This window comes from Meleagris gallopavo, chromosome 1, assembly GCF_905368555.1.
Source record: "Meleagris gallopavo chromosome 1, MGAL_WU_HG_1.1, whole genome shotgun sequence".
In the NCBI taxonomy this organism is placed as follows: Eukaryota; Metazoa; Chordata; class Aves; order Galliformes; family Phasianidae; genus Meleagris; species Meleagris gallopavo.
Window position 1 is genome coordinate 127,905,104 of NC_139404.1, and position 18,980 is coordinate 127,924,083.

An 18,980-nucleotide genomic window follows, 5' to 3' on the forward strand; every position below is an offset into this window, starting at 1 on the left:
AATTCTTAAAGAAAAAACATCAGTATTACAGAAAGCAGAAACAAAACTGTATTTCAGTCTTTAGTACACAAAAAAGATTTATTAGGTAAAGTGACAGGACACTTGAAAGGTACAAAAGACAGAAAAACATTCTGAGTTAGAACAGCACTTCATGAAGGTGGCAACTATTTAAAAAACCAAACTGAATGACTGCTCTATATGAAGTAAACACAAGTGAGATCAAGGATAAAAAGCACTGTAAATAAGTATTTAGAAAGTCTTCTAACTAAGTGGAATGTTTGATTTTCACTCCTACATAGTCTGCAATTGTGGGAGACTGCATGAAGAGGTAGCATCTTAGCCTTTCATCCCTAGAAGTCAAAGGTAACTTTGATCTGGTATCAAGTAGCAATCCATTTGGAAGTTAGGCAGCTACCTACTGCAAACACAACATTTTGCCAGACACTTGAATTCAATTTCTATGTGTAAAGTGCATATAAAAAGTGAGGTATATTGATGAAGCTGCATAGTAACTTTATACAATGCCTGTTTTGTTTTAACCCTGATCTTTGTCCTTTCTCTTACCTTCACGATCATCTGTTATTGCACAGTTCATTTAAAAAATAGAAAAATAGAATTAATTTACATAAAACAATGTTTAAGCAAGTAAAGAATATTTATCAAGAGGGAAAAACTATAGTGCTACAAAAATATGTAAATAATGGAAGATCAGTTGTGAAATCTCACATAAGCATGACGAGCCAATGATCTGCATTTTTAGAGCAGTCTGAGTTCAGACAGAAAGCAGACACATATGAAACTAATTTCTAATGTGAGAGGTGCTTTTACAGCTTCTAATATAAAAGCATTTTACTGCAGCAGACAAAACTGTCCAGGGGCCTGGCTGTGGCAGAACTGGCATCGATGATAACAAGAACGAAGTGTTCTGTTACACATCTCTTAAAAATAGTAGGAATGTTGTGACTACCATGGTAGTGAAATGGCTCACAACTGATATTCAGCACATAATACAGTCGGTACTACATCTCCAGATTGATGTACATATAAAGATTGTGGCAAGTAAGAATGTCAGTACAGTATCTTTGATAGATAAAAAATATTTTTCAATTGCTCACATTGTGTATTCAGTACAAACCATGAAAACAGGCAAGTTAGTTTCACACTGATAAAATACTGAGAATTGGGGTTGCAAGGATATGCAGAAAGAAAATAAAATCACAAAATTATTTGTGCAGCTAGTGACGTTTCTACTTCTTGCTCATATATTAAATAGTTCTTGAGACTCAATATTGTCAGCTGCTACAAGATCTAAGCACCTCCCAAGTAAATTATGCCTATCCCACATTTCTATAATGACTTCAACAAGACCTTCCTGCTCTCCTTTTTCAAGAAAAGACTTTGAAAGCCTGATGATGTTGAGAGAGTGTTTCTTAATGAGCTTTTAAAAATCCCTGGTTTAAGTTAACCAGATCTTTGTGTAATCTGGGATGTTTAAACCAGGAAATATTAAATGCACACAAAGTTTTTTCAGCTTTTCAAAGATTTTTTAAAAAGCTGAAAATGAAATGCTGTTTGTTCCAGACCCTTTGCTGGGACAGTATAACTGAGGATTAATTTTTGTGTTAAGTTCTATCACATCTCTGACAAAATCGTCATTTCCTATGAAGTCTCCAGCAATGATGTTAATACATTCTTTTTGTGGTCCTGGACACTGCTTCCTCACCCACATTTTCAAGCATGGAAGACTCCGGAGTGTCATTGTCTTCAGTGATCCAAATGGGTGTACAAGAATATATCTTAAATTTTCAGTAAGGTTAATCCCCGCAACGAAGAATGTTTCTGAAACAAAATAGTGAAAAATGACACATTAAATACTCCTCTGAGGAGAGCAGAGACTGCTCAGCATTGCATTAACTCAAGGTCTGGTTCACTGGGACGTGCTTAAGAATCTTTCCGTGTTGTTTCATAGACCTAGGACTGTTTCAGGGGGCTGTCTTCCTTTATTGCTATTATGTGCCATACTGCTTTTTCCTCATTCTTAGAGCTGTCTAAAGCAGTAAAAGCCAGCAAGTACTGGGCTCAGACAGTAGTCTCTTATGTGTGACAAGGGCATGGACAGCCAGCTGGCTGCCCTGCAATGAGGGGGAAGGGCTTGTGTTCTTTTCCACATGATCCCATAGATGAAAGAGCTGCTGCAATGAAATAGCTTGTGTACGTACATACATTTGTGCACATGTTTATACAACCAGGTAATATGACGTGCAGCGTTGCACTCACCCACGGGTGGGCAAGATCACTCAGCAACATGTAAGTGTCTAGATCATGCAGCATGCACAATGGTGTTACATCCCTCAATGCTACGAACTCACAGTCAACTATTTCTATTTGGTTTGCATTACTATACGTGCCCCTTGTTTCCTTCAAGTAGCCCCGTGCGGGTACCTGGACGGCCCATCCGCTTCATGAGTTCTAGAAACTGGATGAGAGCACGAGTGGTAGTTTTGTTTCCCCACCAGTATGGGATTGCAGGCCACAGCTCACAGTCCTTCAGCACTTCCAGATCTTCTTCATACGAGACTATAACCTGGTAGCCATGCTGCCACATGGTCCGCAGAGTCGGAACCACCTAAGGGAAGTTAAGTCCGGGTTGAGGTCAGCAGGAGCTGCGAGCCAACAACATCAGCACCCTGAAGTTCACATATCAAAGTGTGAAGTTGCCTTGATAGCGAGGCACAGATTTGGTTCAAATAATGCTGCTAAACGTACATCCAGACAAGTTGTTGGATGGGTTACAAGCCGAGTATTGTTTTTTTTGAGTGCATCACCCATTCTGCAAGAGGAGCTAGGAGGACAAAGGCCTACAGCCATCTACAGAAAAACACACAATGAAAGAGGAATGGTTAGGGCAGCACTGCCACACAGATCCAAGTTTATCGCCAAAGCCATTCATGAGAACTCAACTGTTCAGACTCAGTAAGTAAATACAAATCTTAGATGTTAATCTGACTTCTGTAAGAGGAGAAGTTTTGGAAATTGGAAAGCCTCGGTCATTCTGAATTGAGAGAAGGAAAAACTCTTAGAAGAAAACCAGATTGTCTGATACAGGTCTGTTTAATTTAAATGTTTCAGTATGAAATTAAATTTTCCAGTCCCCAGAAGTTGTCATTGGACAGAATTGACTGGACACCAATTTTCTTTATTCATTTATTTATTTGCAAACCCAGTATTATAACAGACATCTTTGGGTTTTTGTTGTGTTGCTTGTGGAGTGGAAATGGTAGCTTCATGATGTTACAGTTAACTTCTCACTTAAAATAAAAACCGAAGTGGAAACATTTTAATGCAAATCTTTGAAGAGAGCCAGAATGAACATGAAATCCCTTTTGCTTCATCCATGAAAGAGTGTGAGTTCCAGTTAAATCAGAAAAATACCTCAAAATTAAGACATAAACAACAAAATGAGCTACAGAATCTGTGATTGACAGAAGCCTATGCTTTACTGCACTTTACTGCAACTGCCTTTCTAAAGCTCAAACCTCTTTAAAAAAAAAAGAAAAAAGTAAAACACATCACCAGAAATGTAATATATGAGCACAGATGCTTATTTTGCAAACAATGCAGAGATGAAACTGTAGACATCTGACAAAGGATCTTTAACCCAAATAATTCAGATCAAAGGCAGTTACAATTTTAAACACAATATAATGTTGTCACACTGTGGCCAGTACCAGTACTACAAATCTATTTACAGCTTCGTAAGTGCTTTGACATTTACTTTCATTTGACACCATAGGTGCAGTCTTGAAAGACAGTAGACATGAGATGATTTTAAAACAAGTGAGCAAGGATGAGGCTATGTGATGTTAAATCTGAATTTGTGATTCTGAAAAGGTCCACAGCCACCTAACTTGCAAAAGTGTCACCTACAGAAATGGCAGGATCCACTGTGCTGGTCACACACCCTATGAAAATGAAAAGCACTCCTGGAGGAGGGCAATACTTGGCTTCACCCATCTCATCCCATCCTCCCTCCCTCTGGAGGCAACACAGAAACATTCTTTTTCACAGAATCATGGAATCACAGAATGGCCCGAGTTGGAAGGGACTTCAAGGATCATAAAGCTCCAACTGCCTCTCCACATGCAGGGCCACCAACCTCCCCGTTTAATACTAGACAAGGCTGCCCAGGGCCCCATCCAACCTGGCCTTGAACACCTCCAGGGACAGGGCATCCACAACCTCTCTGGGCAGCCTGTTCCAGCACCTCACCAGTCTCATAATAAAGAATTTCCCCCCGATATCCAACACAAATCTTCTTTCCTTCAACTTAAAACTATTTCCCCTTGTCTTGCTACTATCTACCCTTTCAAAAAGTTGACTCTCCTCCTATAGGCTCCTCCTGTTTATAGGTACTGAATGGCTGCAATGAGGTCACATCACAACCTTCTCTTCTCCAGGCTGAACAAGCCCCCAGGTCCCTCAGCCTGTCTTCGTAGGGGAGGTGCTCCAGCCCTCTGATCATCTTTGTGGCTCTCCTCTGGACCCTCTCCAACAGCTCTCCGTCTTTCTTGTACTGGGGGCTCCAGGCCTGGATGCAGTACTCCAAATGGAGCTTCACGAGGGCAGAGTAGATAGGGACAATCACCTTCCTCTCCCTGCTGGCCACCTCTCTTCTGATGGAGCCCAGGATACCATTTGCTTTTTGTTGCTTTTTTTCTTTTTTTTTTTTTTTCCCATTTGCTTTTCTTCTTCAGTCACATGACCTCAGAGTATCACCTTCCTTCAACAAACTACCAGCAACAACTTGTCCCTCTTGCAATTAATCACTTCTTTTTGTTTTGGAACTGGCCATGCACCTGAAAACAAATTTGGTCATCCTCTTGCTCTTGTCTTGCTCTGCTCAGCCACGACTTACACACTCAAGATACATGAGGAAACAATAAAATGTTTTCACTCAGGTCCTCTGTTATTCAGTTGAGGCCTGAATTATCAGAAACCCCTAATTTTGCTGAGAATTGTTCTATTTTAACTCTGCCGTACAAGATCCTTTGAAATGGTAATACTCAGCCCTTACTGATCCACCAGCTTCAAAGGATTAATTCAAATCACAAACAGGGTCATCATTATCCTGCACCCTCACATCTCCAGAGAAAACCCTCTGTGCCTGCGCATCTTTGAAATGTTAATTGTTTAACTGCTAAAAGCTCCCACACCTTGTCAAGAGAGAAAGTTAAAAATCTCAACATCTAAAATGTAGCAATCAAATAATTTCCAATTATGAAAATTAAAGCTTTTCTAGAGGTTTGGGTGACTGAAAGCTTATTAGGCTGTCTGGAAGGTCAGCTCCAGCTAAAGTGGAGGAAGGAAAGCCAAGGCCACTATTGTGGCCCCTCTCTGACAGCAGCTGCTGGTGTCAGCACATTCCCAAGTGGATTGGTGATGCACAGAAACCTCTGCACCAACTTGTATCCTGTTGGTAGCTATAGCAGAGAGCTCCTGATTCAGACTGATCTACCTTCTCCCTCTTCACCTGGCACCTCTGGCAGAAAACTCATGAAGCTCAATAAAGGCAAATGCAGTGTCCTGAGCCTGGATGGAGTAATCCCACACACCAGGACACCCATTTGTGAGTCCACTGTGTCCAGCTGGAGCTTTCCCAGTACAAAAAAGATTCAGACGTGCTGAAGTGAATCCAGCAGCATGCAACCAAGGTGAGCAGGGGCTGGAAACTCAAATACAGGCTAAGAGCTAAGTCTGTTCAGCCTGGAGATGACTACGGACAGATCTTACTACTGTCTGCAAATACCTGTTGGGTGGGTGTAGAGAAAGACAGAGGCAGCTGCTCCTCAGAAATGCACTGGCATGGATAAAAGGATGAAAGTCAACAACCACAAGGTGCCACAGGAAAAATTCTGATTAGATATATGGAAAACAGGTTTACTGCAAGAGTGGTCAAACACTGGATCAAGCTGCCTAGAAAGGCTATGGAATCTCTACCTTCAGAGCTATCCAAGAATGGACAGGATACGGCCTAACACGGCTTTGAAGTAGGTCTGGTCTGCCTGGTGGGGTTGAATTCCAAATTCACTTCCAACCTAAATTATATAGTTCTGATGCTATAAGTACCACCAAATAACTTATAATAATTGCTGTGAAAAGGAAGAAAAGGCATTCTTCTGAATTCTGTCAATAGAAGAAGGTAGTCATCTCCATCTAAAACTGAAAGCCCTTGCCATAATCTGGACTTTATTTATAGCAACACTTATTCACAAAAATCTGGCAGAGTAGCAGATAGCAGCTGTATCCCTACTATGGTCCCACAAATCTACATGTGACAGTCAAATTTAATTCCTTCCTCCATACTATGCTTTATCTCCTCAAATTTATTAGGTAAAGACGTATCCCTGATGCAGTAAATGCTGCTTTTCCTAGGAGAAAAATGCAAGAAAAGCTGAAAATAAAACTCTGAACCAAGCACCTCACAGTGTCTTAGTTTCAGCTGGGATGGAATTGTTTTCTTCAGAGTGCCTGGTATGATGCTATGATTTTGATTCTAGAAGAAAAACAATGTTGATAACACACCAATGTTGATAGTTGCCTCCAAGCAGTGTTGCACAGAGCCAAGGCCATTCTCACAGAAAGGCCCAAGGACCTTGGAGGAGACAGAATTAGGACAGCTGACTTGAAGTGGCCAAAAGGATATTCCATACCATATGACATCATGTGGAAGGAGTTTTGAAGGGGGTGGAGGGCGTCTCTCTCTCTTTTGCTGCTCGGGGAGCCAGCTGGGTGTTGGTCAGGGGGGTGGCAAGCAACTGCTTCTGCATCACTTGTTATATACATTCATAAATAGATAGATAGATATAGATGTTCATAACTATTATTTTTTCCCTTTTCTCTATCTTAGTAAATAGCTTTATCTCAACTCATGAGTTCTACTTTTGTTTTTTCCAAATTCTCTCCCCCATCCCACTGGGAAGGGAGGAGTGAGCAAATGACTGTATGGTGCTCAGCCACCTGAAGAGTTAAAAACCACAACACACTGTAATACATCATCCTTTAAAAGAAACGGAGAAAGATCTCATACTTACATTTCTTGGACACAGTTTACACTGGAAAATCTGTTTTATACAGGTAATAAGATGACAGTGAAGTTTCTTGGTTAGTCCATCAAAATTCCTGCAGGCCAAGATAACAACTTCCTGAGGATGAGTTTCCAACCACTTTAACACTTCCCACAGAATATCCTATAAGAGAGAGTCAAGGCAACTTAGAAAATCATGCTACACAGAGAAAAGGAAGTAAAACTTTTCCATTAGGGAAAACTTTAATGGTTGGATAGAACCACAATCACTGTAATGAAAAAATGTAGGTTTTCAGAGTATGGACATCTGGTAGCCCACAAGGTGCTTCAGAGAGAAAAAACAGAAAAACCTACTTTCTGCAGGTTTGTGCTTATTTACTTTGGCTGTGGGCCTAGCACACTACATTTAATAGCTTTGTATTTTGGTAATACCCATCAATCTCCTTACAGGCAGATTATCAGTAAACCCATCTTCCCAATCTTCTTCAAGAACAAACACAATGTTGGTGGCAAACTGGAAAATAAGGAAAACTCTGTGCTTGCTTTAACATGACAGGATCTGTTTTCCCCGTTTGTTATAGGCAGTGAAACTTCTTGGAAGTCACACACAATTAGCAGAGTAGACAGGCACTGCATCTAACGTGCCAATCATCATGACATAAAAGGTTCAAATAATAAATACAAAACCAAGGCTTAGCCAATCAGACTACAAACAAAAGCCACCTTAGCTGGCTGTGCACTCCTCTGTGCCTGGCTGTACAAATCTCAGCAATTGCAAAGACAACGTAAACTGGTCCACAGTGAGATAGCACAGGCAAAAGAGCAACTTCATATTACAGTCTTCATAGAATCTGACAGTACTTTAATAATGGGACACAGACTTGAGTCTCTCAATGAAACACTTATTCCCTTCGCTGCCCTTCCTCCCTCCCAGAAAAAAAAAAAAGTCTGTGATTTAGTAGGCTCTTAATACCTTCTTTTTGTAACTTCTGTCTGTACTGGGGAAATATGACTGCCCTGGATAATAGCATCCTTGGACTACACAAGATAAACCCCAGGCACCTGGTGGGTCATAGAGAAGAAGGCGCAGCAGTTCCAGTTTGAGGATAAGAAACTGATCAACACTGAAACCTTAACTGCAACTGCTGAAACTAGCTCAGTAACCAGCCCTGCCAACTTTCTCTAGTTCAAAGTCCTCCTATTGGGAAAACAAATAACCTATTCAGAAAACTTTGGGGAAGCATTTTCAGATGAGGATGGCCCTTACATAAAATAAGCAGCACCATGTGTATAGCCATTCCAAAGGCAAGGACAATACCTGTACAGTAACTGTTGTGTATACCATATGCACGAAGTACAGATTCACAGATGGATCGCTAGCCTTGTGGGCAATCCTAAAATCCAAATATCTAACTCCGGCCTCAAGTTGCTCCGTCACAGTTAGCACCTGGAGAGTTAAAAAGAAGACAAAGGTCCTGAGAGTTTGAAAGTGGTTTGTTCCTTTAGATTAGATAACTGGAAAAGGTATACCAAATTAGCCCTACCATTTCCACATCTTTCTTCTTTAAAATGGCACTGTAAGGTACCGAGTCATAACTTTAAATTATTTTACTATCTAACAAGAGGATCCTGATTTCCCCATGGAATATACTCCAGATATAGGCTAGATTAGTTTCAGACCTCTGCATTTGTTGTCTTCTCAAAGTTAAAAGATCCATTAACCTGCGCATAAATACGCAATCTCTGTTCACAAGGCTATTTGTATGAACAAATCTTGCAGGATCAGCACCTCAGAAACTCTGTATTTATTTTATTAGATCAAAGACTTTACCATGGTTGTCTCTATGGACCTCACTCATCCTCAATGGAAGGAAAAACAAAAATAGAAAAAAGTACTGGCTATTGTTCTCTTTTTAGGATAAAGTCTCTTTAAAAGTTTGAATTAACTTGCAGAAGTCCTACAAAATACAGGCCTTCTTCTGTCTTGGATTTCTCTACATTTGGCTTTGAGAGCTACATGGGACAGGTTACAGAGCTAAGTCTGGGGCAACATGTCCCAAATGACACATCTCCTATATTTATCACGATCCTCTTTCACTGAGAGAGTAATCAAATGAACTTAATACATTGAAATCCTACTTTGTCTCAGTTCAACCTGCTTGTATGGACAACACTATTAGGTTTCAGAAAAAAAGAAAAGACTGTACTAATTTAAGTCAGATAGGATTCAATTAAAGCAAAACCAGTGCAAAGTGTTGTGCCTAATAACCACTCTTGTTAGTGCTGGGACAGAAATTAAGACTTCTGGCAGGATGTTCAGCCTGCCTAGCTCTAGCCACCCACCTTTCTGCTCCTGGAAGGGAGTTCAATCTAAGCTGCATATGCCCTCAGGTGCTGAGGATCACAGGAGCTGCCAGCATCATCCTCCACACCGCTTGGCCTCCTCCAAGCTGGAGAAGCCAAAGGAGTGATCCATGCCCAAGACTGGCTTCCACATGGGGTGCAGAAAATGTATGGCTGTAGGTCATATGTAACCCTTGTGGCCAGAAAGTGCACCAGACTGATTAGTTGCTGTGAATTGCCCTTTGGACAAATTTCTTTCTTTCTACCAACTGACTGGGAAAACTAGACAATTAATCCCCTTAATTAGTCACTTGGATTTGGATACTAAATCAGACAGCACAATTATTGCCTCCAAGTGCCAAAAGAGGGTGTTTTGGAAAGCAATGCGACTCAGCACAGCTATCTCACACCTGACATCCAGGTTGAGAGCTGACGTCAGCCACTGCATAGAAAAGATAAGGGCCTCCAGGCTGACACACGTAACAGCCAGGGCTGGGGCCTGGCATAGGGCCATCCAGGAACTTGTGGGTCCTGCTAGCAGCAGGATGCCTCGACCACTGCTCCAGATACCAAGGGACAGAGTCACCTTCCTGCAGAGACAACCTGGCACTAAAGAGGACAGGCCTGCAGCCAGGTCTTCCCCATCTGCCAGGCCACCTCCCACTCAGCAAGCTGGGCTCCAACCGGAAAATGACAGTAATGATGCATGGAGCTTGTTTATCTCCATCAAGAACACCCTGTCCACCAGCAACTGGCAGGTGAGGAGGTATCTGAACTCATCATTGGCACGAGCTCCAAAGTTAAAAAAAAATGGTTCAAGAAAAGACCCTGTGATAAGCGAAGAAGCCTAAGGATAATTATTGCCACTTCTCAATTATTCAGTTTTAAGTCACTACTAATGAAGTACTCCTTCAAAAAGAACAAAAGTGAAAAGATTTCTGGTGCCTCTTTGATGACATGAAAGTCCGTTCTTTAGAAAAATCTTCAAAAGCGGTAACTTAAACTATGATCCCCAATTTCATCTCTAACGTACATTTGTGAGGAACAGCAGGAGATAACTGCTAGCTTAAAATTCAGTTGTTTTATAAAAAGTGAAGTGTCAGACCTTCATTCTCTTAATCTTTAAAGTCCCCTTAAATGACATTTTTGCCTTTGCAGGTCGCTGAAATATTTACACAATAAAGCAGTGCAAAACAACAGGCACCTCACACAACAGTGACAATAAAAAGGGCATTGCCTTCTGAATTAAGTGCAAGAAAAGAAAAACCCTTCTACTAACTTATTTTGATTAGGGTAATACTAAATGTTAATAATAACAATAAGAAAACTGTAAGGAATATGAATTTCTAGTAGTCAATTTTAAGCAACATCTTTGTGAACCCTCCCTGTCCAAGCTGAACGACTTTTCCCTACAAATGAAGATCTGGTTCCACAGCAGTGGTACTTCATGACAACTGCTGGCTGTTCTCTCATTGCTTTACAGGAGAACACGACCACACTTTGCACTTCAGCACAACATTCAAATGTGTTCAGGCTTGAGAACATCAGACATTTACCTGTGTTATGGACCACTTCATAATAATAGGGCGTACAATGCAGGGCATACATTTATTTAAAAACTTCACCAGCTTGGATTCATTGCCACTAACAGCAGAGTTCTCATCCAAGCAGTAGGTCATAGTGTCATGACTCCCTGCAGAATACAAAATTAAACAGAAAATACATGTCATTTCTTAATTACTCAAGCACCACAATGCACGATTGCATTTCACACACACATCTGACTTGCCTCTTCATTTACAAAACAAACATATGTTGCCTGACAGCTTATGCAGTTATGGCAGAAAGGTGGGCTCCTACAGAGCTCACTCAACTGGCGTTATTAGTGTGAAATCCACATAAAAGGATGGCACTCCAACTTTTCAGTATTTTTCATTAAAGCAGTTCCCACTTAAACTACATATCACTGTTGATATTTGCCTCATACTGCATTAAGACAGTCAATTTCAATGAGTGTCTTGTTGTGAAAACTCTCTTTTTTGGGGAAATAAACAGCTGACAGAATCTCAGAATCACCAAGGTTGGAAAAGACCTTAAAGATCATCCAGTCCAACCATCCATCATCAGTAGTACTCACTAAACCATATCCCTCAACACAAAATCCAAATGTTCCCTGAATATAGAAGAGAACAGAACAGAATATAGACAGAAGGAATGTACCAAGATCATAAGTCCAGCTGCCTGATCAACATGCCTCTTTAACACTGACAGCCATGGGGCATCAAATACCTCTCTAGAAAGCCTATTCCAGTGTTTGACCACCCTCAAATAAATAAATGCCTCCTAATGCCCAGCCTGCCCCTGAAGCCTTAAATCTGAAATACTTCTTGTCAAAAAGGTTCATTTACATATGATACAACTTACAACACCTTCAGGACAGGCAGTCAGTGATCTTGCTAGCTTTTTCTGTTCTATTATTTCTTCTCAATTCGTAAAGCATCAATAAGAACAGCTAAAAACTTGATGACCTGATTTGCTGGGATTTTTACAAGGTATCTGTAAGGAATTTTTTTTTTAAATCCTCTGTTGAACAAAGCAATCACTGATGCTTGAAACCAGTTTCTTAAAGGGTCAGTCTAAACTGGTGCCAGTGGCAATACTTCTAGTAGCCAAAGCGAAAGGACAAGATCATATCTGGAATAAAGAAAACTCTTTGAAACACTCAATAATAGAACAAGACAATAAACTATTGTTCACCTTTTGAAATGTAGTTTTATGTCTGTATTTTCCTGCTTTAAATGACCCAACCAAGGTTATCACAGATGGAAGGTTGGCAATGAGGACATTAAATCAAAAGAGTTTGTCTTAAAAGATGTATGTATCAAACCATTAAATATCCATGGACCAAATCCAAGTCTAAGAGAAGTGAACATGACTCCATCAATGGGTGTTGCATCTGCTTATGTCATTATCATGGATAATAACTTTTCATTTAGGTATCTTCATGTGACATCACCACGTTAAAATGAAGAAGGGTATATCCACAATACAGCAAGTTTGATTCAAAGATAGCAAGCTAGCACAAAACCAGGCAGCTTCAAAGCTCTAAACAACTCCTGTCATTAACCTAGTACAACACAGTGCTAACTGATAAGATTTGCCCCTGTCTCCTTATCGTGCGTTCAGAAATCACATTCTCAAGTTTCTTGCATGCCTTGTTATCTTCTCTATCTGAGATGAGCCCAGTCATCTCATAACCCTTAGGTTATGACACATTTATCATGCCCTAATGACCGGAGGGCAAGGCTGGCTTCTGTGGGGAGATGAGTAAGCTTCTATTTCCAAATTGGGTTTCCTTCAGACATCGCTCCCTCTGAAAACCTGCTAGAGCTGTCTTGATCTGGTTGGTCTTGTTTAGTTCTATTCTGATTTGGGCTAGACTAGTTTAGTAGGTCAGCTGGAGAAGAAGCTTTCTTCCAAGCTACATGACCTGCAGTGCACAGTAAAATCATCCAGTGTTTGTTGAAATTGACTTGTCTTAGAATTAAAGAATATCCTGAGTTGGATACCCACAGGGATCAGCAACTCCAACTCCTAGCTGCACACAGGACCAGCCAAAATTCAAACCCTATGGCTCATAGTGTTGTCTAAATGCTTCTTGAACTCTGGCAGCTTGGGGCCATGGCCACTGCCCTGCAGTGTCTGTTCCAATGCCCAGTTACCCTCTCAGTGAAGAAACTTCTCCTAATACCCAGCTCGATACTCTCTGACATAACTCCATATAGTTCTTCAATCATTCTTTTCTTCCTGCCTGTTCACTGTGAAAACAACAAACATTCACGAGAATACCAAGATCACTGTTAGGAGAAGAGTCAAGAAGTCAAAAGCACACATCAACAAGTTCTCAGCATTCTAGCAAGAAACATCATTGTGAAATCCCTTTAGAGGTAACACGATTCCTTTCATATCAAGGAACATTGATTTTTTAATGATTTTTGCAAGAGGAACAATATATAGAAATTAAAAAAAAAAAAAAGAAAAAAAAGAATTACTTATCTTCTACCATAAGATAGATACTTATTTTCTTATCTTGTTGCTCTACCTCCTGGTGGCCTCCTATCATGCAGTGACAGCTTCAGTAGACAAAGAAAGAGCAACTGATATAATCTACCTGGACTTCTACAAGACCTTTGATAGGGTTTCACATAACATTTTTTGTTTCTAAAGTGGAAAGATACGAATTTGAAGGGTAGACTATTCAGTAGAGAATGAATTATTTGAATGACCATGGTCAGAGGGCTGCAGTCAAAGACTCTGTCCAGGTGGATGTCAGTAATAAGCAATGTCCCCCAGGGGTCTGCACTGGAACTGATGCTCTTCAAGATTTATATCAACAATCAGGACAGTGGAATCAAGCACACCCTCAGCAAGTTTGCTGACATCAAATTGAGTGGTACAGTTAATAGACCAGAAGAAAGAGATGCCATCCAGAGAGACCTGGACAGACTTGAAAAATAGGCCCTCAAGAACCTAATGAGGTTCAACAAGGGCAAGCACTGCACTTAGGTTGGTGCAATCCCAGGTACGAGTACAGACTGGGAGAAGAACAGAAGAACTGGAGTGCAGCCCCTTGGAGAACAACTTACGGGTCCTGGTGGACAAAAAGCTGCACATGAGACAGTAATGTGTGCTTGTAGCTCAGAAGAGCAACTGTATTTGGGGCTGCATCAGAAGAGTGATGGCCAGCAGGGAAAGGGAAGAGATTGTCCCCCTCTATTCTGCCCTTTTTAGGCCCCCATCTGCAGCTCTGTGTCCAGGCCTGGGGCCCCAGCACAAATAAAAACACGAAAGTGTTGGAGTAGGTCAAGAGAAGGGCCATGAAGAGGATCAGAGGGCTGGTTCACCTCTCCTATGAAGACAGGCTGAGGCAGCAGGTCTTGTTCAGCCTGGAGAAGAAAAAGCTCCCAGGAGACCTCACTGTGACCTTCTAGCACTTCAAAGGAGCTTATAACAAGGAGGAAGACTGACTTTTTACATAGGCAGATAATGATAGGACAAGGGGGAATGGCTTTAAACTAGAAGAGGAAAAAATTTTATTAGATACTAGGAAGAAATTTTTCACTCAGAGGGTGGTGAGGCGCTGGCACAGCTGCCCAGGGAAGCTGTGGTCCCCCATCCCTGGAGGTGCTGAAGGCCAGGTTGGATGGCCCTGGGCAGCTTGAGCTGGAGGGGGGCAGCCCTGCCCACAGCAAAGCACTCAAGAGCTAACAGTCCTCCAGCCAACAGTCTTCCCTCAAGCCAGTGAAAGCAAGTTCTCCCAAAATTTCTTCAGACAGAATGAGGAAAAAAAATCTGTTCAAGACAGCAGAGAGCAATGACCAAAAAATAATAATAATTTTTTAAAAAGCTAATAATAAGCAAGTCTGATTGTAGCGCCAATGAAGAGATCAGCTATAATGCAACTATATTTACCCATAATTGGATACATCTAGTTTTCAGAAACAGGGACCAGCAGCTATGCAGTAAAGTCTTTATCAACATTAATAAAAACAAATACATTAATTCCAAGTCCCCACCCTCCTTCCTTCTTCTCTTTTTTTTTTCCTTCTATAACTTCCCAGCCTCTTTCAAGCAGTGCAAAGAAACAAATAATAAGGTGAAATGTTGTCTCCTTTTGGAGTCATTTTAATTAGAAAAAAGTGTAAATAACACATTAGAAAATTCCACCGTAGCCAAAATAAACAAATGCTCAGATTATTAACACTAATCTGACATGATGATGCATACGCATCTTGCACATCTTGATGCTACAGAAGTCCCATTTTCTTCCCTTAAGATCTTCTCCCTCCCCTCTAAGAAAACCTCCAAAATACTCCCCCTGACCCTTCTGCCTGCCGCAGACCCCCCCCCCCAAAAAAAAAACAAAAAAAAACAGCCTTCATGAAATAAAACAAGCAGGATGTTCCAGTGCTTAAATGACATGCTAACAAAACAGCAAAGAACAAAAGTTAATCTTTACCTGGAAGAGATAAGTTAAAGAGGGGAGTATCCCAAAGCTTTTCTGGTAATTTTGACATCCACTGAGCATTTTCATGGCACACGTGAATGGAGGTTTGCAAAGGGCCCTCCATTAGTACTGTCCTAAGACTTCATAGACTGTACTGGGAGGGAAAAAAAAAAAAAAAAAAAAAAAAAAAAAAGAGTAAGATTCATTAATTATTTCACAATGCCATTGGACTGTGCAGAATGCATTTATTCCTACTATAAAATGACAAGCTCTCTCTCAAAAAGGTCATGAGCTTTGCAATCACAAGACTCACCGCTTTAGACAACACTCTCCCAATGTGATGCCAAAGGTACATCAAAGCAAACAAGGCTCTGATGGTGTGGAAAAATGATTATCTACGGAGGCTACTACAACATCACGAGGGGCAGCCCATTTCCAGTGGGAAAAAATGTCTACTTCCTTAATCCTTGACAGAAGCAGGAGAGGGACCGAGTCTGCTGCCCACAGGGCCCTGGGGATCACAAAGCACCACACCAGCTGCCAGACCAATGCCTTTGTGACAAGTCCTCATTTCTTCTCTTGGACAACGGATTTTCACATCAAGATGACTCTTGGGGTCAAAGGGGAAAACTTCCATCTTCTTATTCCCTGTTTTGAGAAGATCTCTTGATGTCTGCTCTTATCATCCCTATGGAGCCCATGATTACATGAACTTCAGCTGGTCAGACTTTCCAGAAAACTACTCTGGAATTGTTCTTCTTTAACATGGATCTCTCCAGGATCTTCTGCAAAGTTTGTAACGGTCAGGAGTGCCAGCAGATGAACTCCAGCTGAGAAATCCCTCACTTGAGCACACTAGAGTTAATCTGCTTATTTTTCACTTTGTGTTCTCTTGAACAGTGCAAAACATGAAGACAAGCTCCCTTTGTCATTTTTTCTTTTCTTTATAGGATGTTGCCTAAGGTTCAGGTGATGTTTGTAAAGATAAAAGCCTTCCTTTGTTTCACTCATTTGAAGGATCTTTCTTATCCAGCTAGGTAGTGGAATACTTTTTAGATCACGGCACAGTGACTACCTATGGTAACATCCCACCTTCCTTTTTCCTTCTTTCTTAAAAAGTTGGCACTGTGAATATTTCTTTCTTTTCTGCTGCAGATGCAGCAGTCAGATAAGTACCGTGCAGCTTTTGTGCTGCGCCAGCCTACCTGACTTATCTATGTTCCTTCTTGCCACATCTCTACATATTCATTCCTGAGACTGCTTCTCCCCAGCAAATTCTTCGTGTTGTCTGAGGAGATGGTTGGTTCTTCAGGATTTACAAGTGAGCAATGCTATTTATATGAAGAACCTGTAGTTTCCTTAAACATTGTGCAGTAAGTTTTTTTTCACAGCCACGTGAGGTCATCTGGAAGGTAATGTCAGCAATTACTTCACTAAGTTCCATGTACACGTCACCTATAACAGACACAATCTGCTTTTACATCTGATGATGCATGCAGTATTGCTCACCCAGCCAGCCCAGCTGCACAGTCGATGTGGCTTTGGATCAGTCCAACCGAGTTCCTGCAGCCCAGATGAAATACTGACAATATCACGGCGATGGAGGGAAAAGCCCAGTGACATTGCCCTAGTATCCTACATGTAATCTGGGATTTTCCCCTTTGGCTCATCCAGCCTTTGTTTTCCACTAACTTTTCAATGAGCCAAATTTACTAGAGGCTAGAAACCAGCACTTATCAACACCTTTCAGCAGGGGTATTCTGCCATGTTCGCTCCCTATGGAGGCTGACCACTGTCTTCCAGCTGGCACAAGCTGCTGCCGCTACCCTGACCATGGTGGGACAACAAGAGCACCCTCTTGGGCATGGAGAAGCCAGTGGGGAGCAGAAATAGCAAGACCGAGCTGATCAAAAGAGATCAAACCAGGTTTTGGCTGTGTTCCTGCAGAACACAAGCCTGAGATGCTCGTATCACTACCTCCTAACTCAGCTGCCACCTCATGGTTAGGATGCAGCATATCCTTTAAGGCAAAACCAAGGCTCGCCTAGAAGAATGAAACTGCAACTGCTAGCTTCCCCTTTCATAAGTAAATCTCAAACTCCGCAAAGGAGAGCAGTGCCTTTATTCCCACCTCCCTGCCCAAGAACCTGATGGCGAAGCCATCCTCTGCACGCTGCTGCCACGACGAACCACCCTCAATCCCCACGAGCTCCCGCCCGCTTTCTAACCTAATCGTGCTACGCAGCTTAATTACAACGCGAGGATTCTGCCGGGACGCGGAGAACAAACAAGCAGTAAGGCTGAAATACGCCAAGAGCTTCGGGTGGCATCACCTCGGGATGTCCCCAGCATGGCAGAGGGGCCGGGTGTGCCAGGGACCCGACGGCCAACGCTGCAAAAAGCCGTCAGGAAAACGAGACTGGCGAACGTCGGATGACATAATTAAAGCATTGGCTGCAGCCTAACCGGGAGCAAACCAACGCCACAGTAATTACACGAGAGATTTTCATGTGAATTACACCGATTGCAACGACGAGGACTGAATTCCCAAGTGGAAAGGAGGAAAACAAAACCGAAAAACACCGCACGGCGTTACAGCACCCTCTGCTTGCATCCTGCCATCTCACCGCGGGCAGCCAGACTCCCCTTCCCTCTCCGCTCCCGCCTTACCCACCCGGAGCAAACGCCTCGCCTCCATCCCAGCTCCTCAGGGCACCCGGGTAGGAGCCAAAGGGGAAGAGGCCCGACCCCGCCCCTCCCGGCTCCGGGCAGCCAGTTTGGGAAGGTGCCGGGGCGGGAGGAGTCAGCCCGAGCGCCTGTGGGACGCTCAGCGGGCTGAGAGCGTACTGCTGCAGGAGGGAAGGGGCGCCTGGGGACTGCCTTCAGCCGTCCTGCAGCTGCACTGGAAACCTACCAGCTGCAAAATAGCTCGAACGTGTACGAGTAGTACGTTAACTGCCTGCTTTGTCCAACAAGCAAAAGAACGAATAAAGAGAACAAACTCTTTCTCTGCTGTAGGGCAGATTTCCTAATGGGTCACCAGCAGCAAAACCGGGATCAGGGCCCACGCTCTAGGGTTGTATAATGGCCAGGGCAAAGGAAAATTCAGACTGCTGCCGTGCTGGGCCTCTTAATGCAAGGGTATCTTTTCCAGGTGTTTCTTTTCCACCATCTCATTTTGGTGGAGCTAACCTGGCAGTGGCAACAGCAGCCAGACTGGGTTAACGTTTCAGATGGGCAAGCCAAACCCTTGGTGAGTCCCAAGGCAGCACGGCTGCTGAGGATTCGCAGCAGTGTTACAGCTCACACTGTTGCCCATTGATAAGTCTCTTCTGCAGATACAGAATAGACCTGTGACTGGTCGTAAAGCTAAGCACAAAAAGAACACCAAGAGGGATGAAATAGAGCAAAAGGGAAGGTAATAAAGATGCTGTTTAAAGGCTGGGAGGATTTGCCTCAGTATGATAGAAAGTGGCTGAGAACAGTTACAGGACAACTATTGTCATGCTCTTCATGAGTTAAAATAAATGGGAATGTATTTCAAAT

At 42.2% G+C, this 18,980-nt stretch overlaps 1 protein-coding gene across 1 annotated transcript; it reads right to left on the reverse strand.

Moving 5' to 3' along the window:
- Nucleotides 1-59: 59 nt before the first annotated feature.
- Nucleotides 60-18,264, reverse strand: PLCXD1 (phosphatidylinositol specific phospholipase C X domain containing 1). The gene is made up of 7 exons (XM_085213324.1): nt 18,109-18,264; nt 15,447-15,588; nt 10,984-11,120; nt 8,403-8,531; nt 7,092-7,247; nt 2,443-2,626; nt 60-1,839 (listed from the first exon to the last, which is right to left on the reverse strand). The coding sequence occupies exons 2-7, from the start codon at nt 15,556-15,558 to the stop codon at nt 1,547-1,549; spliced, it is 1,011 nt and encodes a 336-aa protein (XP_085069450.1). The 5' UTR covers nt 15,559-15,588; nt 18,109-18,264; the 3' UTR covers nt 60-1,546.
- Between the last annotated feature and the right edge of the window lie 716 nt (nt 18,265-18,980).